The 22,732-nt window shown below is 33.9% G+C and overlaps 2 protein-coding genes across 6 annotated transcripts in view; both read left to right on the forward strand.

Moving 5' to 3' along the window:
• The first annotated feature begins 30 nt into the window (after window positions 1–30).
• Window positions 31–2,378, forward strand: Nup58 (nuclear pore complex protein Nup58). Of its 3 annotated transcripts, none has more exons than XM_077405858.1 (7): window positions 31–216; window positions 408–772; window positions 854–1,070; window positions 1,196–1,569; window positions 1,649–1,873; window positions 1,951–2,025; window positions 2,338–2,378. In XM_077405858.1, the coding sequence occupies exons 1-7, from the start codon at window positions 149–151 to the stop codon at window positions 2,361–2,363; spliced, it is 1,350 nt and encodes a 449-aa protein (XP_077261984.1). In that variant the 5' UTR covers window positions 31–148; the 3' UTR covers window positions 2,364–2,378. The 3 variants fall into 3 exon arrangements, with proteins under 3 accessions (XP_077261984.1, XP_077261985.1, XP_077261987.1); XM_077405859.1 differs by lacking the exon at window positions 2,338–2,378 and adding an exon at window positions 2,143–2,331; XM_077405861.1 differs by having other exon boundaries at window positions 162–299.
• Window positions 2,379–3,400: 1,022 nt separating this feature from the next.
• Window positions 3,401–22,732, forward strand: part of LOC143896840 (uncharacterized) — a 48,464-nt gene continuing 29,132 nt past the window's right edge. For 2 of the 3 annotated variants that reach the window (XR_013256770.1, XM_077404932.1), the window contains exons 1-5: window positions 3,401–3,582; window positions 3,844–4,129; window positions 20,787–20,906; window positions 21,051–21,455; window positions 22,353–22,454. Coding sequence is in view for 1 of the 3 variants with exons in the window: in XM_077404932.1 (XP_077261058.1) it covers window positions 3,995–4,129; window positions 20,787–20,906; window positions 21,051–21,455; window positions 22,353–22,454 (762 nt within the window). In the remaining 2 variants the exon portion in view is untranslated. Of the gene's footprint in view, window positions 3,583–3,843; window positions 4,130–9,927; window positions 12,812–12,887; window positions 13,800–20,786; window positions 20,907–21,050; window positions 21,456–22,352; window positions 22,455–22,732 lie in introns of those variants that run through there. The other variant, XR_013256771.1, reaches the window with a different exon arrangement.

Here is a 22,732-nt window from a genome sequence, read left to right on the forward strand (position 1 = left end):
TTAACTAGAGTTACTAGAGTGAATTTTGGAACGCAGCCCAGTGAACGTGAGAAAAGGAGTTTGGGACGTACGCGGTGTGGTTATGTGATATTGTAAATAGATTGTTTTTTTTTATCGTGTGTGACACATTTACTCGACGTAGCGTGAAATGGCGTTTACCTTTGGAAATCCAGCGGTCACCTCTGCTAGCACGGGTTTCGGATTTGGAACGCAAAAGTAAATATAGCTTCGGCGCGTTAACACTAACCTTCAAACAATCAAAATTATAGCTTCGATATGAAGAAGAAAATAACGTTCGAGTACATATCTTTTTTTCTGTTTAATACACATTTATTAGATTGAAATTATAAAATTATTTCCCACGAGGGAGAAGACTTGATGTTTGATTGCAAACTGTTCTCGTTAAGACCAACGACAGGCTTCGGTTTGGGCAACGCGTCCTTCGGCACCCCGACCACGTCGACCAGCACGTTAACGTTTGGCACCTTGGCCCCCCCGACGACGTCCATAGGTCTTAATTTTGGATTTGGTACTCCAGCAACCTCAACGCCGGCGCAATGCAGCGGTCTGCTTCTGGGAACCAACACAGCTACTACAATGACCACTCCCAGTTGCACTGCTCCCAGTTTATTTCCCGCCCCTACCACGTCCGCGCCCTTATTCACGAATCTCAACTTTGGCACACCAGCCACGACGAACGCTCTAACGTTTGGTGCCACGTCTAATCCAACGGCAACAGGAAGTTTAACTTTCGGTACAGCCACCACTAACAGTACGTATATTTTGCGATCCACTATTCTAACAGAAGTTTTATTATTATAGTGGTTGACCATCGCAATTGATTTATGTGCAGCTTCCTTATTTGGATCTGGGACTGGAAGCACTTTATTGGGTGCTAAGCCAACGACTGTTCTCAGTACCGTAACTGGTGCAACTGGTGCTAATAAAGGACTCGGCGGCTTAGATGTTTCCGTCAATAATAAGGGTCTTTCTCAAGGAAATAGTAGTTCGACAGCGGCCAAGGAGAATCTATTGCCAAATGAGCTTATGCAAACTATAGATAAATTCAAGTAATTATGAATAAAATGAATCTCAAATAGCTGGCTTGAAATAATTGGCATTGGCTTGTACGTAGATAGATAAGTTATTCCGACAGACGCATACAGGATGCCATACCAATGCTTGTACTTTGCAGGGAATTTGTAAAAATGCAAAAAGGCCTGTCTTCGGATATTGCGAGAGGCTCGGCGAGACCGTTGAATCGATGCGCGGAAGATACGGCGTCTCTAATGGAAATGTTGTCCACCTTATCTGGTTCAGTGCAACGAGATCGTTCTTCGGCCGATAAGCTGAAGCATGACACGGCAAAGGCGTTGCAGAGCGCTGAAATAGCTCAAAGAACACACGATACCCCACCGGGCTTGCAATACGAAAATAATGCGCCCTTACAATTCTTTATGGAATTAGCCGAAAGCTTCGAGCAAGACTTGATGTTGTTCAGATCACAAATTGAGACGACCGAGAAACACATACAAACCATGATGGCGCCAAGAACATTAACGCCGCAAGGTACAATTGATTATTCCGTTAAATAAATTCATTCGAGTTAATTAAGAATATTGTTAACGGTATGTTGTTTTGTCATTAGAATTGACAGCGACCATGAACAAGCTTCACGAGTCTTTGGTCGCAGTTGCTGGCCGCCTGCAAAGTGTGCATGCTAAGGTACAGCAACAGAAGGAACAGTACCTCAATTTCAGGAAATACGTATTGAAGGATAACACTAATGTTTTCGACGGTATCAAAGTGAACAGTAAATCTAATCGAAGCAGCATCAGCAGGATCACGAGTGGTCCCACTCCTTTTGGGCCAGGTAATTTTACACATTTCAGAATAGCATTCAAAAATCGAACGATTGTAGGTTTTGAAAAACAAGATTAATGCTTACAGGAAATAAAAACTTTTTGTCATCGACAACATTAAACTCGAACCGGCCAGCGAGTTACGAAACACGAAACCCTTTAGGTAAATAGGTCTTGCCGCTGACTATTTTGTAATTTAATTACATATCCTTACGCTAAGTGAAAGATTCTTTTTAAAAACGATGATTTTAACCGCCCCCTAAAGATTTCCTACCTTCAGGTCTTGCCTGGATCTAGTTACGAGGTAGAACTTACTAACATATAACGTCGTTTATTACTAAATAGAATTAACGTGTGATTACAATTAGCCTCTCTACCTTTTTCTTCTTTTTTTTTCCTTGTTATTACTTGACGACAAATGTCGTCGATGTTTCGTTTTTCACCTGTATGATTTGACTTTGATTTTGCCTTTCAGGAAAAAAGATAGGGGCTGTAATTTAATTATTGAGGTGCGGATACAGTATACTCCATCAAATTTCGGAGCTGTTTAATCACATTGAAAAAAAAAGCTTTTACACATACTCTTCGATTACTTTATTATTTAATAAAAGTGGCAGTATAATATTATAGATCCAAACATCATGTTGATGGTTATTATGAAGTATATCTTATATGCAAGCCAGGGTACATACATAGGCTGCGTTAAGTACTGGCAGTGAATATCGAAACGCAGCCATACATATACACGATAATAGCGGATTCCGCTTTTCCGTTCAAACGTGCGGGACTCAACTCGCGGAAACGCGGAATCTAGTTACTATTCTGTTCCGCGCTTCCGCGTTTCCGCGTTTCCGCGCTCCATGTAATGGCACCCTAACAGTCTCCGATTAACGTGATTCTCCCTAGATTCTCTGATTAAACTCACTCTTCGTCTCTTTCTAGGGGGATAGTTAGAAAGAGATGCAGAGTGCGACTGTGATACCGGCCCTTAAGGGGATAGCGAAGGCCGAACTTCCTCGATGTCGGTAATGTCAATATTTCTAATCCTGTTTTTTCTATGTCATAATATCTATATCTGTCCTTTTCTAAAGGTGCCTTTTCATGCTGACGCTCGACGCTCATTTTCAGCGGCCAGAAGGTCGCATGACCACAATTGACGCCGGCGTCAATTGAAATTCATGAAAAGGAAAACAGCGTCAAAATTTCGGCGTTTTTGCGCTGCTTTGGCTTTGACGCTTGAAGTTGGAAAAATCCAACTTCCCTTTCTTTGTCACGTGACGACGCTCAACGCTGTTTTTCAGCGTCCCATGAATTGACACCTTAAAGCCTTGTGTACACGATACTAGAAATCGGTCCGAGTTTCGGTTTAAGCCAATCAACTTGCAGCTCTTACAGAAAAGCAGCAGTTTCATTGGCTTAAACCAAAACTCGGACCGATTTCTAGTATCGTGTACACAAGGCTTTACGAGAGGCATTGTTTTTGTTTCGATTGCTGCGCCATCTCTGCTTACTAGCCTGCATCACTCCTGGGTCATGTTCCAAAACTCACTCTAGTTAACTAAAATGCTATAGTGTATGTACGTGACGTAAACTATAGATTTTAGTTACCCAGAGTGAGTTTTGGAACATGACCCTGCGTGTATATTTTTGTGGAAAAATATACACGATTTCTTCGAAGCTCTAATTTTTTTTCAGGCTTTCAATCTCAATTTCAAATAAGGTACGTTATTGTTTGTGCACGTATTCTGAAGAGTGGAAACATTTCATTTCGTACATATAACTTATACAACTGTATATATTAGAAAATAAGGTTATGAGGTGACGGCATTTTTACGTTTTTTTTCAATTATCACTAATTTTTTTATAATCCCACTCTTCATTAGTACCTATACTTTACTTTTGTAAAAGGATTTTGCAATCTATAAAACCGTTTCAAAGAACGAGCTTTGACTGTAATTGTCGGTAATTTGGGTCAGTTTAGGATCCCCTTAAATCAACGGTTACAGCCTCCATACACGAGATACGAAACGGCGACAACGGCGTGCGCCCCGTCGGGATTTCCACCTTGCGGTAGCACCACCAGCACCCAGCGTGCATGTATAAGGACGCTCTTGTCGACGAGGTAAACAAGAATGGACGTGAAAGAGGGTGAGGCGAAAATGTGCAGGCTATGCGGCCAGTACGAGAAGATCTACATTGACGTGTTCGGGGAGGAGGGTGTCAGATGCTACCTCGGCACAAAGATACACGAGAAGATCAACATACTGGTGAGTCGCGGTGACTCCTCGCGCCTGGACGCTTCACTTCACAATTCCCCCTCGCCGACCCGGTCATAACCCTATAGGGTTAGAAGAAAGTGGCTATGAGAGAAAGGGAGATGATCTTTTTCCTCCTCTGCTATGGTTTTTCTTGCTCCAAAACAGCACGCATATTTACACGCAACGCATCTCGTTTGCTTGTAGCGTGCTCGGCTTATCCTTCACGTTTGTTGATCCTCAGGGAGCATTTTTTTTTTCCAAATTCAGAAGTATCGATACTTTTTGGTTGAATTTGACCCCTAATTATTAACTTAATTACTATGCTTCAATGCTCTTTAAAATGCTTACTTTAAAATAATTGTGATTTTAAACAATTAATTGAACTAATTTTATTGAATACACTTTCTAACATTCAACTCTTGTTAATATAATTAACAAGAGTTTGAAGCGATGAGGTTTTAGTCCGGGAGGTAGCGACACAAAAGTGTCAGCGATTTGATTAGTCTTGGAACAAAGTAATTTCTCTTGTTTTAATAGTGTTGATGAAATGCAGAGTCTGGCTGCGCTGTACCGGAAATAAGTTGGCGCTGCAAGTTCATATTTTTTAATGAACTATAGCTCAAACGATTGCTCCCTAATTGTTCCCTTAGAATCTACAATTGCTCCCCTTTTAAAATTATTATTTTTTGAGATATTTAATAAAAACGAAAAATTTCTAATTTTTATTGAAAAACATATTTATAATAACTCTATGCAACTAAATCCGACATAGAACGATAGCTCCTTCATTGCTCCTTATTGCTCCATCATAATTTTAATGATTTATTGCATTTTTATTGAAAATTTAACAAATTAATCATTTCACAAGTAACGCCGCCGCCGCCACTATCGGCCGCCTATTGTAACTATGGCTCGGCAGCCATTGGCGGAAATATTTAAACGTAATATAATAGCTCTATTGTTCATAACTGTATCTCAAAGAGTTTAGTCAACATTTCCTATTGATTTTCGGTAGAATAACTATTTCTCGTTTTGCTCTATTGGGATTTTCAATTGCTTCATTCGTATAATTAATTTTGTATGATATTTTAGCAGAGAACTGTTTATTTTCTTGGAAAAATACATTTCTCACAGTCTTCTGCAAGTACATCCAACATAAAACGATTGCTCCTTAATTGCCCACCTGTCAGTATTGTGCATGAGCCCTTATTGCCTATTAGGCCGAGTTTCCACTGAGCGCGTCACGCATCGCGTTATCCGTCGCGACCAATCAAAACATCTTATTTTATTACATTATTTGTAATGGGATGTTTAGATTGGTTAAGCCCCTTGGACAATGCCAGACAACAGGCAATAGGAACAGGAAATAACTTAAAAAATCGTTAATTACAACCTAAAAAGTTCGAATGCTATGATTGGTTGGCAACAGGCAATAAACACAGAATTTCCAACGAGACTGTAACTCTGTGTCTATTGATTGTGTCACTGTTTATTCTGCATTTATACATGATTTCTTATTTCTATTCCCTGTTCCTATTGCCTGTTGCCTGGCATTGTGCAAGGGGCTTTAAGGAGGTTCGATGGCTACAACAAAATGCAGAGAGTTTCATGAAATTTTAATATGTTGTTCTGGAATGCAAAATAAAATTATGTGAATTTTTTAGGAATTTTTCACCGTCTTGTTTTGAAAAAAATCTACTCCAAAAACTTAAAAAGTACAATTTTTTAATTAGATTTTTTTCAAAACGGGGCGGTAAAAAATTCTCAAAAAATTCACATAATTCTATTTTGCATTCCAAAACAACATATTAAAATTTCATGCAACTGGCTGTATTTTTAACATAAGTTTTTATGGGAAATGATATATTGCATATACCTTCAGAATGAAATAAAGTGCAAGAAAAAATGCAAATAATAAGGAAAGAAAAATATGCACATGTAACTTAATAATTTACAAATAAATGAGCGAAAGAAAGGGGAAGGTTACCGCACATTTCGTAGAAAAATTAATTATTAAAGTATAAATTGCTTGATTTTTTGTTTGATAGACTACCACGGTCGTGAACGACGTGAACAGCAGCACGCATTATACGCACGCGGCGACCAATCAGAGCAATCCCCTTCATTCCCACTACTTCAAACGCTAGTGCGCTGTTTCCCAGAACCCCCGCGTCCCACTACTCCCTCCGATGAAGCCATCGAATCTCCTTAACGACAGATGACGCGACGCGTGACGCGCACAGTGGAAACTCAGCCTAACGTCAATAAGGGCTCATGCACAATGCTGACAGGTGGGCAATTAAGGAGCTATCGTTTTATGTTGGATATACTTGCAGAAGACTGTGAGAAATGTATTTTTCCAAGAAAATAAACAGTTCTCTGCTAAAATATCATACAAAATTAATTATACGAATTGAGCGATTGAAAATCCCAATAGAGCGAAGCGAGAAATAGTTATTCTACCGAAAATCAATAGGAAATGTTGACTAAACTCTTTGAGATATAGTTATGAACAATAGAGCTATTATATTACGTTTAAATATTTTCGCCAATGGCTGCCGAGCCATAGTTACAATAGGCGGCCGATAGTGGTGGCGGCGGCGTTACTTGTGAAATGATTAATTTGTTAATTTTTCAATAAAAATGCAATAAATCATTAAAATTATGATGGAGCAATAAAGAGCAATAAAGGAGCAATCGTTCTATGCTGGATTTAGTTGCATTAAGTTATTATAAATATGTTTTTTAATAAAAATTAGAAATTTTTCGTTTTTATTAAATATCTCAAAAAATAATAATTTTAAAAGGGGAGCAATTGTTGATTCTGAGGGAGCAATTAGGGAGCAATCGTTTGAGCTATAATTCATTAAAAAATATAAACTTGCAGCGCCAACTTATTTTCGGTCTGCGCTGTCTCGCTGGAATGGGCGTTGCGGCGCCTTTGATCTTGTCGAAAAAACACTTATGTTGGAAGAATTTGATTAGTGCTGAGCTTTTATATATTTATTGTTTTTTGTATAAAGAAATGTTTTAGAAGAGTCTGGCATGCAACTGACACTAGAAAATGAGTCTGGCATCCTCCCAAAGTCGTTGTAAAAAGTCGATTTGTAGAATCATTTGATTAGAGCTGTAACTTGTCTCAAGATGGTAGTTTAAATATATAAAATTATAAAAAAATAAGTCTGGCTACTTGTACTGGCTGGAAAATTAGTCTGGCACCCCCTTTAAAGTCGTCTGCACGAGCGCGCCGGTAGCTCGTTGCCCGCCGTATCTGTAATATTATTAACGCATTACTCATTGAAAAAGATTTTACTTGTCCAAAAGGAGAAACGTAAACGATTTCGTGCTTATTAATAGTGGAATGATGTGTAATTAATTATGTAATAATCAGAAATAAAGTAATTTAAAAATAAAACTATATTTTAAAGTAAAGTATACCATTTCTCCAAATGGTTGCGATGTATGACGCTCTCAAAAGTTGTTGCTTTAATTCGGATTGATATGGAGGTATAGTTGACGCATCAAATACAACTTTTGAGAGCGTCACACTCGCAACCATTTGGAGAAATGCTTATTTGCAGCATATGACAAATTTGTCTCCGATTGAGAACGGGTGGAAAGAAGTTGACGAAAAGTACGAGTTTACTTGGTTCGAAGGAGTGCAACTGCATGCCCCCGGCCGTTCGTGAGCGATATATATTACTTGAATCGAATGAGGCAGAAAATGAAGGTATATTTCATAAATTAATTTTATTTTAAATGAATGCAAAATTAATTTTGAATAAATAATCTAGTAATAAAGTTATAATAATGATGCAACAAATAATTTGAAATTAATACAGATGCTTATCATTATAATAACTAATTATTCATTTATAATATTATAATATTTTAGTTTATAAAAAATATAAAGAATTTTGGTTTAAATACTGTTAATAAATCTTTAATCATGACTTCAGAAATGATTTTAAGATAATTATTTTTTTGCAAATAAAACAAGTTAATTAGTTTAATTCGTAAAAGTTTTGTTTTTATCGCAGCTTATTAAAATCGTGTAATTTTAATAATAAATTCAACTGTGAATCATTTTTAGATCATGAACGTACTCAATCAAAGGAAATCGAAGAAGAATCCGATGACGATACTGACAACACCGATCTCACCGATGATGAAAATAAAAGTTCATCAGAAATTGAAAGTTTGATTTTACAGATTATCCAGATGAATAAATTAATAATTTTAATAAATAAAGTTAATTGACTTTTTATATAAGCGTATATACTTTCATAATGTTGACTACTTTAAAATATAGTTTTATTTTTAAATTACTTTATTTCTGATTATTACATAATTAATTACACATCATTCCACTACTAATAAGCACGAAATCGTTTACGTTTCTTCTTTTGGACAAGTAAAATCTTTTTCAATGAGTAATGCGTTAATAATATTACAGATACGGCGGGCAACGAGCTACCGGCGCGCTCGTGCAGACGTCTTTAAAGGGGGTGCCAGACCAATTTTCCAGCCAGTACAAGTAGCCAGACTTATTTTTTTATAATTTTATATATTTAAACTACCATCTTGACAAGTTACAGCTCTAATCAAATGATTCTACAAATCGACTTTTTACAACGACTTTGGGAGGATGCCAGACTCATTTTCCAGTGTCAGTTGCATGCCAGACTCTTCTAAAACATTCTTTATACAAAAAAAAATAAATATATAAAAGCTCAGCACTAATCAAATTCTTCCAACATAAGTGTTTTTTCGACAAGATCAAAAGCGCCGCAACGCCCATTCCAGCGAGACAGCGCAGCCAGACTCTGCATTTCATCAACAACACTATTAAAACAAGAGAAATTACTTTGTTTCAAGACTAATCAAATCGCTGACATTTTGTGTCGCTACCTCCCGGACTATTTGTGTAATTCATGTTGAATTGTTAATTTTGTGTTAACTGGTCTCTTGTTTACTACGTCACTTCATCAACTGTTTTCTTTTTCTGTTAAAAAAAATAACAAACATTTTAATTAATTAATATATTATAATTATCTGCTTTTATTTAAAGATAGGTTTAAGTTTCAAAAAGAGATTGGAGGATATTGTCATGTTGGAAATTGATATTTAATAGGACCCTTCTCTAGCAAGTTATACACTCATCAGAGCGGCAAAAGATTTCTTTATACTTGCTCCAATATCGCAATTAAGAATCATTAAGAATAGACATGTTACTTTATCAACGAGATTCTCATGGAATCTCCTGTAGAATTTCTATCGCTATACTGTTTGAAAAAAAATTATTAAATAATACACAGAAATATATATATATATATATATATATATATATATATATATATATATTGTGTTTATTTTCATGTGCGAGTGTTTGTAAACATGCCATGAGATTATTGTACAAATTATTTTTACATTATTTGTACAAATTGTTTAAGCGAATTCTTCGGAGAGAAGAGTAATGAGCTTTATTTAAAATTGTAAGTAATAAAAATAAATATTGTAACTGTGTAAAAATTATAAGTTTAAGTTTGTGATCGGTAATTCCAGGCTTGGATGTTGTCATAGAACTTTAGTGGGTACCAGAATGTAACGATATATTTATATGTGTTTGTCACAAATTGTTGTATCTATAGAGCAGAGCGATAGTATTTACGTAATTAATATTTTGTAAAAGAAGGAAAAAGTAAAAGAGAGAATTAATGAGGCCTATAATAAGGTTTATATCTTCTTGCAAGTATATCACGAGTACAATTCTCAAAACTTAGATCACTTTTGTTTGTGAATCGCAGATAGATGAGAAGGATCCTCTGCCCAAGGCGATCTGTGTTCAGTGTCTGGGCAAGCTCGAATTCGTTTGCGACTTCCAAGAGGAGTGTCGGCGCACGCAGCCTTTGCGTGTACACAATTAGTGCTTCGATGAATTTTCAAACGTCATTCCTTATCTTTAGCAATACAGCCAAACTTCCCCCCCCCTCTTCACCTATTCTTAACTCGTCGGGACCAATCTCCCTATTCTTAACCCTTTCCCTCGAGCCCGTTCTTATTTTACCAGTACATACATGAAATTAAAATGAAGGGTACAAGGAAAAAAAGTCTACTTTTTGTAAAAATTGATCTGATTATGCTATCTTGTGGCATCAGTTTTAAAGAACTTTCATAATTCTTATCTATCTTGATAAAGAACAGTTACAAATAAAACCGAAAGATGTACCATGTTGGGGTACAAAAAATGATCATAATCCACACGCTTGTAGTGAAAAATCTGTTAGAGTCTATCATAATTCTAATGTAAACATTAAGTAAATACTGCGTTCCGATATTACTAAATTTCTACTCTTAAATACTAAATTTTGTACATAATTTTTTCAATAGCTTCTTAAGATATTCAAGATGTCTTGGGACTTAAAACGTTTTTCTCGAAATTACTCCGGATGGACATTGATCGTTTTTCCCCTGTATTCTTCAAATGTTGATCGCGACAAGTAAGGTAAGTGTACCAATGCCTGATTACGTACCTATGTCTGGATATTTTTATTATTTTAGTCCTTAAATAAGTTATAACTCGAATTAAAATCAAAGAATCAAAGATGAAAATATTTTTCTTATTGTATTACATTTTTATCTTTGATTTTAATTCGTGTTATACTTATTTAAAAACTAAAATGATAAAGGTGTCCAGACGTAGGTCTTAAGTGTTTCGACATTGGTAATTTACCTTAATAGTATACACGCACGGTACTTTTTATCTGTCATTTATTTTCTTACTCTATGGCTGCGTTCCGATATAACCATGTAATTACATGACGAATGTAAAAGTAACGAAAGAACAGGGGAATATGTTAAAAATATGAAAGCGGAGACGCGAAGTTTTGAGGATAAAAGTAAAAGATATTTTTTAGTACCATGCGATTTCAAGTGACAAATATTACAACTGCCGTCATACAACGGGATTTCTATATTTTCTTCGACATATTCTGTGGCAAATATTATTTCAAAATTCTAAATTTAATTAAAAACTTTACGTACGCATACGTGTCGTCGGTGTTCCTTATAAGAAGTCAAGAATATGGAGGTGTTAAGAATAGAACGGTTATAATCCCAGCAAACGCAAAAGGATTAAAAGATATTAAAATTTTTTAATACCTTTGAATCCCTTTTTTGGCGGAATTAGATGAAATTAGATGGGATTCGAAATGAGATGGTCCAATCCCATGGAATCCAAAAAAGAAATTTTAAATTCCACCCACTCCTATGGAATCCGTAAAGGTTATGGAATTGCATGGCATTAGATGGTTTAGGAAACGTCTCGCGCCTCCGTTGGGCGATCAAGCGCCGTTGTTCATCGGTAAGCTTTTGTGTATGCCTAAGGGCATTACACGCACTACTGCCGACGGGCAATTAGCCCGAAAATGAGATTTGTAAGATCTGTCAGGCACCGTAGGGGGTCCCTTTACATAGCGGTCGAGACGAAACTTTGAACTCGAGAAGATGCCCCGGCGATGCGACGCCTAGCGGCGTCGACGCGAATTGCCGGTAATGCAGATACCGCGCGGGCGTGTACTATTATTGGCGCGTACCGCCACAGAGTTCAACACGGACACTTTTTAATCCCTATCCTGGCATTCAATGGTATTCATTTTATTGTCAGAATAGACGAAATTTAATGGAATTCAATACGGAAATTTGTAATTCCTAGTTTGGCGTTCAATGGTATTCATTTCGTTAACGGAATCAATGGTATTCAATGGAGTTCATCAAGAAACTTTCCAATCCCTAACCTGGCATTTAGTGGTATTCATTTCGTTAACGGAATCAATGGTATTCAATGGAATTCATCACGAAACTTTCCAATCCCTAACCTGGCATTCAGTGGTATAATATTTTTGTGTTGGAATTGGATGGGATTCAAAAAAGACAAATTCTTTCCAAAATAAGGAATTCCATGATATTGAAACTATTTCAATCCCTTTTTTGGACAGAATGGAATTCGGAAAGTCCTTAATTGAATTCCTGGCAATCCTGTTTTAATTCTTTTCAATCTTTTTTCGTTTGCTGGGATACTAGTGAAACGTTTTTTCTATAAGTGTTAAATCTTAGTATTATTTTTCACAAAGATTACACTAATTTTCTATTCACATGTAAAACTTTGCGATATTCTATCTCTCTTTTTTTAAGTTTGGATAATTGATCTTGTCAAGTTTGGGAACGTTAGAATTAATTGGATAACTTGTTAGATCCGCCAGTGCGTAGTTAAAAATAAGTGCGAAATTAAGCGACCCAACTGGCCAGTATCAATTTATTTATTGACTCACTACGTTTCGACCTTAACTAGGTCCTTTTCAAGTGAGAAATACATAGATTACGCAACAATATCAACCTTCAGAAGGATACGGAGAATTTGCCTGCGATATATGATCGAATTATTGAAGCTGTATAACTTGTAATTGAGTTCGGTCTGTGTATGTAGTATTTCGGAACACGTTAATTAGTTTATGATTTGGTTATTTTTGGAACACATCTTATGTATTTAGTTATTGTGTATTATACGTCATTGTGACTTTGAATTTGGCACGGTACGGAGCTATAGTGGAGAAAATGAGCCGCCTTATTTTCCTAAAACCTACATTGCGACTCTCGGATGCTTTTATTTTATTTTTTTGACGCACATTACATGTAAGTTTTTACGATTTACCACTGATATGGCTTCCATCTTTATATCGACATATTTATATGTACATATTCGTTTTAGCGTGGCGTTCGCACAATGTGGCTTGGACGCAGCATTTGGCGACGCATGATATTGTTGCGTAATCTATGTATTTCTCACTTGAAAAGGGCCTAATTAAGGTCGAAACGTAGTGAGTCAATAAATAAATTGATACTGGCCAGTTGGGTCGCTTAATTTCGCACTTATTGTTAGAATTAATCTTTTCATTCGAGCGTTTATGTAGTAAATATTAATCTATCGTATACCGAAACCGTGATTTAGTTTAGCCTGTAATGATATACGCGTCTTTTTTTTTTACCGTGGACCTAGAAAGATTAGATTCTCATTAAGGACTGATTGAAGAACATTAGTGTGAAACCTGTAAAATTCATCTGAACTTTGCTAAGAGAAATTGGTATAATAATAAAATAAAGGCTGTTAAAAAATAATATAAGATACGTAATGACAATCAGGAAAAGAAATCACATGAAAACACACGTCATTAGTGCCCAAGAAAAGAATTGGATGTGTCAAAAAAACCGAAAAACATACTCGGTTGACGACACGTTAATTGCCCTCATGAAAAAACACGCCTTTTTATAATACTTCCTCTCCTCATGAATACAGCAATAAGTCTTTGAAAAATGTTTATTTTGTAATATAAACAATCCACGTTCACCAAATTACGGCCAAAAGTATGATTAATCGAATAAATGCATAGTTTCATTAAAAAATTAATGACTTAATACGTATGTGTGTGTGCGTGCGTACATGGTGTGCGTGACACCAGGAACAGGGCTTCCAAAATTGATAATGTAACGAAAGCGGCGATATTTTCTATAAATCTTTACACGTGAGATTCGTATGTGAAAAATTGTCAACGATTTTCAATATCTTTTGGAGTACATTTTATAATAATTGTTATATTAAAAATAAAAAAGCGTTACATATAGACGTTTAAAGTATTATGTATTTTATAAAAATGTGTATTTTACTTACACATACACACTAATACGAAACTGCGAAAGAAATATAGCAAGTGCCTTGATTCAAGTCTTCGATGTTATAAAGTAATCTAGGAAGACAAAATAATTGCAATTAATAGGAGTATTATAATTATGAGCTATTTTTAAGTAGAATAAATGGCGGCAGCAAGAATGCAGATATTTACGAATTATCAAGAGAAATGTGCCTTTATCGCACGATTATAAACTATTGTATAATTAGAGTACTCATAAAATGTGAGTTGGTATTTATAATTAACTATAAAAAAATTTTTCCTATAGTTTTCGAAGTGATCAGCAATATGAGCTATTTTGTACGTATATATTATACATATAATTAGGAGGTAACATATATATATATATATATATATATATATATACATATATATATATATGGGGAAAGAAAATGTACGAGGTTTGGGTACGTTCCTCATAATTAAAAACGCCTTGTAAACTCTACGGGGAAAGGCAATAAACAGCATACATACATACATATATATATATATATATATATAATTAATATATATATATATATATATATATATATATATTATATTAATATATATATAAGATATTATATTAATATATATATATATATATATATATATATATATATATATATATATATATATTATATATACAGGGTGCCCCACAATTGTTGGTACTTTTTTCATATTTAGATAGAGCGAGCCAAACTGAGTCGAAAAGTCATGTACCATTTTGCAATTTTCGCAATAGTTGACGAGTTATTAATGATTAAAAATCGACGTATTAGCCCGCCCTCCGCCAAATCCAAGCGCGCGGCGAGATGCGGCCGCCCCGCGGTCGGCGCGCGGGCAGTTGTTTACTACAAGCGGCGCGTAACGCCGGGCCCCTGTCCTATAAGCGATGATAATTTCTCGCCTTTTTTAAATAGAAATAAAATTTTCTAACAACATAGAAAATTTTTTTGTGCGTACGTATGTACATATGTGTGCACATGCATACACCAGGAAAATATCAATTCTACTGCTTAAAAAAGCGATTACTCAATTTACCTTTTTTTTTTAGTAAGTAACGGTTGTCTTTAAGCAAGAATATTTTCTTGATAATAGTCTTAAAATGTACAAATTTTAGAAAGAGTCTTTATTATGTACTCGAAAATAGAATTTATACTCCTTCAAAGAACATAATAAAATTTTATCAAAGAAAAGTCAAAATAATAAATAAAATAATATGAGGACCCTCGAGATTAAAATAGGAGAAGGCTATGAGGGTCAGACGCAGATCACAATGCGTAATATCAGAAATAAGTGATTTATTCGTCGTTTTGATACATTACATCGATCCGTACGTTTCGGCTCAGTTTTGAGCCATCTAGGCTTCAGCGGTATAATAGTTACAGAAATTAAGTTACACGTTCTCCGTACCGTATGGTGAGTTTACTGATTCAAAGTATTAGAAACATAGACCAATTGACCCATATCTGTAAATTTGTTCAATTAATGTTGAGATATTAAAAAGATCCCTTAGGAAACTCACCATTTGGTCTAAAAAACGTGGAATACAGAGCCATGTATACATAATGAATACTCTCTGGCTGAGAAGACTTGACGATCTTTATCGACACGACACATGCACAGCAATGATATGAAAGGTCTTGCAAGAAGAGGCATGTCGTAGGTCAACACACCGGCGAGGATTATAACAAAGCACGATTTGACACCGTCTCAAAATGACACGGTTTTCTTGCATCATGCATATGTCACGGTTTTGAGCAAATTGTAATCCATGCTCATGAACTTTGGTTGTTGGCAAATCGGCGTTTTACTATTGGTACATGCAATATTGTGACAGTGTCAAATCGTGCTTTGTTATAATCCTCGCCGGTGTGTTGACCTACGACATGCCTCTTCTTGCAAGACCTTCCATATTATTGTGTGTCGTGTCGACAAGATCGTCAAGTCTTCTCGCAGAGAGTAGATATTCATTATGTACGCATGGCTCTGTATTCCATGTTTTTCAGACCGAATGGTGAGTTTCCTAAAAGATCTTTTTAATATCTCAACATTAATTAAACAAATTTACAGATATGGATCAATTGGTCTATGTTTCTGATACTTTGAATCAGTAAACTCACCATACGGTACGGAGAACGTGTAACTTAACTTCTGTAACTACTGCTGAAGATGGCTCAAAGCTGAGTCGAAACGTACGGATCGATGTAATGTATCAAAACGACGAATAAATCAGTTATTTCTGATATTACGCACTGTGATCTGCGTCTGATCCTCATAGCCTTGACTTCTCCTATCAAAATAATTAGCAAATTGAATTTTTGTTTTAATTTTGTATTCTTAACTGAAGAACTGAATAATTAGAATGTAGAATATTATTTATTTTAAGTAATATTATCAAGAAAACATTTTTTGTAAAGATCATCGTTACTTAAAAGAAGAGAAAACTGAGTAATTGGTTTTCTTAGCACTAAAATGATATTTTTTTACGTGTGCGTATACGGCACGCCATTTTACTATTTAATATCATTATAAAAATTCTATCAAATTAAATCGATACTTAAAGAAAAGAAATTATTATTATGTCTAGACATACTTATAATTTATCGAATTATTATTAAGCTATAATTGAAAATGCAGAATTACAATTATGTCTAAACAAAATATTAATTCTGAATTTATTTTACGTTATGACATAAAAAATTTTTGGGAATTAAAATTATGTACATAATTGTAATTCCCGAATTTTACTTATGTACGCAATTTTAATACTTGAATTTCTATTATGTACAACACAATCGTAATTCTGGAATTACTTTTTTTCTTTTGGTAAGTAACGGGGTTCTTTAAGAAAGAATATTTTCTTGATAATAATCTTAAAATGTATTCATTACAAATTTTAGAAAAAGTCTTTATTATGTACTGGAAAAAAGAATTTATACTCCTTCAAAAAACATTATACTATTTTATCAAAGAAAAGTCAAAATAATAAGCAAATCAAATTTTTGTTTTAATTTTATATTTTTAATTGAATAGTTAAACAATTAGAATTTAGAATATTATTTGTTTTAAGTAAAGAGAGTGATGAGTGTATTTTAAGATTATTATAAAAATGAAATATTCTTTGCGAAGATGCGACCGTTAAAAGAAGGGAAATGGAGTAATTGGTTTTCTTAGCACTGGAATGATATTTTTTGAGCACTTCGAACAGTTCTTGCATTAAAATATTTTTATAAAGTACTAAGAAAACCAATTACTCCATTTCCCTTCTTTTAACGGTCATCTTCGCAAAGAATATTTTATTTTTATAATAATCTTAAAATACACTCATCACTCTCTTTACTTAAAACAAATAATATTCTAAATTCTAATTGTTTAACTATTCAATTAAAAATATAAAATTAAAACAAAAATTTGATTTGCTTATTATTTTGACTTTTCTTTGATAAAATGGTATAATGTTTTTTGAAGGAGTATAAATTCTTTTTTCCAGTACATGATAAAGACTTTCTCTAAAATTTGTGATGAATACATTTTAAGATTATTATCAAGAAAATATTCTTTCTTAAAGAACCCCGTTACTTACCAAAAGAAAAAAAGTAATTCCAGAATTACGATTGTGTGTACATAATAGAAATTCAAGTATTAAAATTGCGTACATAAGTAAAATTCGGGAATTACAATTATGTACATACTTTTAATTCCCGAAAATTGTTTATGTCATAACGTAAAATAAATTCAGAATTAATATTTTTTCTAGACATAATTGTAATTCTGCATTTTCAATTATAGCTTAATAATAATTCGATAAATTATAAGTATGTCTAGACATAATAATAATTTCTTTCTTTAAGTATCGATTTAATTTGATAGAATTTTTATGATGATATTAAATAGTAAAATGGCGTGCCGTATACGCACACGTAAAAAAATATCATTTTAGTGCTAAGAAAACCAATTACTCAGTTTTCTCTTCTTTTAAGTAACGATGATCTTTACAAAAAATGTTTTCTTGATAATATTACTTAAAATAAATAATATTCTACATTCTAATTATTCAGTTCTTCAGTTAAGAATACAAAATTAAAACAAAAATTTAATTTGCTAATTATTTTGATAGGAGAAGTCAAGGCTATGAGGATCAGACGCAGATCACAGTGCGTAATATCAGAAATAACTGATTTATTCGTCGTTTTGATACATTACATCGATCCGTACGTTTCGACTCAGCTTTGAGCCATCTTCAGCAGTAGTTACAGAAGTTAAGTTACACGTTCTCCGTACCGTACGGTAAGTTTACTGATTCAAAGTATCAGAAACATAGACCAATTGATCCATATCTGTAAATTTGTTTAATTAATGTTGAGATATTAAAAAGATTCCTTAGAAAACTCACCATTCGGTCTGAAAAACATGGAATACAGAGCCATGCGTACATAATGAATATCTACTCTCTGCGAGAAGACTTGACGATCTTGTCGACACGACACACAATAATATGGAAGGTCTTGCAAGAAGAGGCATGTCGTAGGTCAACACACCGGCGAGGATTATAACAAAGCACTATTTGACACTGTCACAATATTGCATGTACCAATAGTAAAACGCCGATTTGCCAACGACCAAAGTTCATGAGCATGGATTACAATTTGCTCAAAACCGTGACATATGCATGATGCAAGAAAACCGTGTCATTTTGAGACGGTGTCAAATCGTGCTTTGTTATAATCCTCGCCGGTGTGTTGACCTACGACATGCCTCTTCTTGCAAGACCTTTCATATCATTGCTGTGCATGTGTCGTGTCGATAAAGATCGTCAAGTCTTCTCAGCCAGAGAGTATTCATTATGTATACATGGCTCTGTATTCCACGTTTTTTAGACCAAATGGTGAGTTTCCTAAGGGATCTTTTTAATATCTCAACATTAATTGAACAAATTTACAGATATGGGTCAATTGGTCTATGTTTCTAATACTTTGAATCAGTAAACTCACCATACGGTACGGAGAACGTGTAACTTAATTTCTGTAACTATTATACCGCTGAAGCCTAGATGGCTCAAAACTGAGCCGAAACGTACGGATCGATGTAATGTATCAAAACGACGAATAAATCACTTATTTCTGATATTACGCATTGTGATCTGCGTCTGACCCTCATAGCCTTCTCCTATTTTAATCTCGAGGGTCCTCATATTATTTTATTTATTATTTTGACTTTTCTTTGATAAAATTTTATTATGTTCTTTGAAGAAGTATAAATTCTTCTTTCGAGTACATAATAAAGACTCTTTCTAAAATTTGTACATTTTAAGACTAATATCAAGAAAATATTCTTGCTTAAAGACAACCGTTACTTACTAAAAAAAAAAGGTAAATTGAGTAATCGCTTTTTTAAACAGTAGAATTGATATTTTCCTGGTGTATGCATGTGCACACATATGTACATACGTACGCACAAAAAAATTTTCTATGTTGTTAGAAAATTTTATTTCTATTTAAAAAAGGTGAGAAACTATATCATCGCTTAGGACAGGGGCCCGGCGTTACGCGCCGTTCGTGCGTAATCATCGCCGCTTGTAGTAAACAACTGCCCGCGCGCCGACCGCGGGGCGGCCGCATCTCGCCGCGCGCTTGGATTTGGCGGTGGGCGGGCTAATACGTCGATTTTTAATCATTAATAACTCGTCAACTATTGCGAAAATTGTAAAATGGTACATGACTTTTCGACTCAGTTTGGCTCGCTCTATCTAAATATGAAAAAAGTACCAACAATTGTGGGGCACCCTGTATATATATAATTAGAAGATAATACTCCTTTCCTTGATCATTGAAGACACGTCCGTGTGTTAATTGCATATAGAGATAAGTTAAGTGACTCCATACACACACACTCGCGCGCACGCGCGCACATTTGTATATTTATATAGAATTAATTTCCACGATAAAAAACTTGTTTAATGATTCCACTGTTGCCTTAATAAAAGTATGATACTTTTCAAATACTTTTGATTTATTTTATCCTACATTTAAGTTTCCTAAAGTGACACATTGGTGTTTTAACTATAATTTTATGTGTAATTTATTGTTGATTATACTTTGTTGAGAAAGTAAAAATTAATTTACGTATATAATGAATTGAATTATACGTAACTAAATATATATGTAGATAGAGCACACAGTTCACAAACTGTTTCTAGAAGACTGTTAGGATGATAGAATTTTTTACTACTTTACGGAGGAGCTTTTGTGGAAAAAAATGGAGTGATCGAACCCGACAGAGCCATAATCTTTAAAAAAAAAACTGAATTTATGTATTATTTTTCAGATAAATTAGTTCTTATAAATTCTATATATAAAAATATTACATAGTTTGTTAGAATAGAATTATTACTTCAGCATTAAAAGATAGTTTAATAAAAAGCAAGTGTTTTATATTTTATGTTGTTTATTTTCAAATCTGTAACAATAAAATGTGATTTTTTTGACAGCATTATGTCAAATGGTCAACTTATAATCAGCAGATTTCGAATTTAATTCAGATCTTCATCCACCATATATGCTTCGATTTGATGAGATATGGCTAGAAAGTTAAAAGAGTAGTCAGTGCGAAAATTCGCAAATTTCTCTTCCTTATTTTTTATCATATTACCCATTGGTTAATTATATATTAATAATATAATATTAATATTTATTTTATATACTTTATAACATTTTACTTTGCGTCGTCACGTTAACTTTGCACGTACGTAACTCGTCTTTTATCTCTGCTCTCTGCCATGTTCTTCACATTGCTTCTCTGTGTTTTCCCTGTTATCATTTATAAATAAATACTAACGTTATAAATTAAATATTACACTGACTATTTTTATATAGAACTAATAATAATCATCTATGACATCATCAGACATCAGACATGCTAAAATTATGAAATTATTTCAGATCCACAAGGACGATGCTCTGCCGCAGCAAATTTGTGCGAGTTGTGTCGACAAATTAGATTTTGTATGTGACTTTTATGACAGCTGTCATGTAATTCAGGAGAGATTATGGTGGCTTATGGTAAGTATTATATGCTAATCTCGCAAGAGATAATTCATAAGATATTGAGATTTATAATAATGTGAATAGAAAAAAATCTTTTCGTTCAGGTCCATTTGGGTATATTTTGCATTAACTCGGTAACTTTATTTTTATTACGACTAGGAATCTTCGAAGAATCAACGCCAAGAGATACAGAAACAGCCCGCTGACTATCAAACGAATAAAGGAGACGATCCGACGCAGGAAGGAGTAACTTTGTGCACGGAATATTCGATAGAATATTCGAACATCATTATTAAAGAGGAATGCCTGCCAGATTTAAATTTGGAATTGTATCCTTCGAACCAAGGGACACAGAAACAGCCCGCTGGCTATAAAACGAATAAAGGAGACGATTCGACGCAGGAAGAAGTAACTTTGGGCACGAAATATTCGACAGAATATTCGAACATTATTATTAAAGAGGAATGCCTGCCAGATTTAAATTTGAATGTGTATCCTTCGAACCAAGAGACACAGAAACAGCCCGCTAACTATCAAACGAATAAAGGAGACAGTCCGATGCAGGTAGGAGTAACTTTGGGCACAAAATATTCGACAGAATATTCGAACATTATTATTAAAAAAAAATGCCTGCCAGATTTAAATTTGGAATTGTATCTTTCGAACAATCCAGTGGTGTGTTTTTTTATTATCTTTTATAGTTTTGGAGATATACGGCTCAAAAAAGGAAAACCGATCTTTTTCAAAGGAGTGTTTCACCCCCTAAATACGTGTATGGGCACGTATAGAAAAATATGTATCCCTTATTACTAAAAGCTCATCAAAATCGGAGGGGGACACTAACGTGGATTTACTTTGTTAATTATTCATTGCTCTCTTTTCCACCAATCTGCATAAAAAAATTCGATGTCTAATAATTATACATAGGGGTGACATGTGGCGGTCGACTTTAGTTGTCATCTCTCGAGATGGACCAATCTTTACTTTATAAGAAATTGATTAAAGAGTTAAAAGCTTTGAGTGAAAGAATACGAGATTATAATTACGTGAGATTGTAATCTGATAATAAATTGATACATAAAAAAGATATAATTATATGTAACCAAAATATATATAATATTTAATAAAATAAGTTTGGTTACACATTTTCAGGATTTCTTCATATCGTAATTTTAATTAACACATAAACCAGTATTGAATTTTAATATTAACATTACATTCCAATTTATATTATATATATTCCAATTTATATTTAAAAAATAAATGTATGTATATTTCCTATAAAGATCTGGAATTTTTAGGAATTTATTTCTAAAGTTTGTATAAATAACTTGTTAATTAAAATATCGAAGAACTATGTGATCTTTTTTACATAGTACAGTACAAGAAGTTTAGCTGTTTTGACAAACGCAGAACAAAAACAAAAAGTTATATTAAAGCGTTTTGTTGCTTATGTTGCAGAGTGACTTAGAGAGCAAATTCAAGTGCCCGAAATGTCCAAATGTGTACAAACGTAAACAGAACTTGAATGAGCATCTGTTGAAGCACGAGGACATAAAAAAAGTATAATTATATATGTAACCAAAAATATATTTAATAGTTAATAAAATAAGTTTTGTTACACATTTCCAGGATTTCTTCATATCGTAATCTTATTTATTTAACACATAAACCAGTATTGAGTTTTAATATTAACATTACATTCCAATTTATATAATAAGTATCATTATAATGAATAAAGGTTCATGTAGATATGTTCTTATTATAAGCTTAACTTTGTTATAAATTTGTTATATGTTTTGCTGCATGATTGTGTATGATATCTATTATAATTATAACAA

This window comes from Temnothorax americanus, unplaced genomic scaffold (assembly GCF_048541705.1).
Source record: "Temnothorax americanus isolate GAGA-0224 unplaced genomic scaffold, ASM4854170v1 Scaffold2, whole genome shotgun sequence".
Lineage (NCBI taxonomy): Eukaryota > Metazoa > Arthropoda > Insecta > Hymenoptera > Formicidae > Temnothorax > Temnothorax americanus.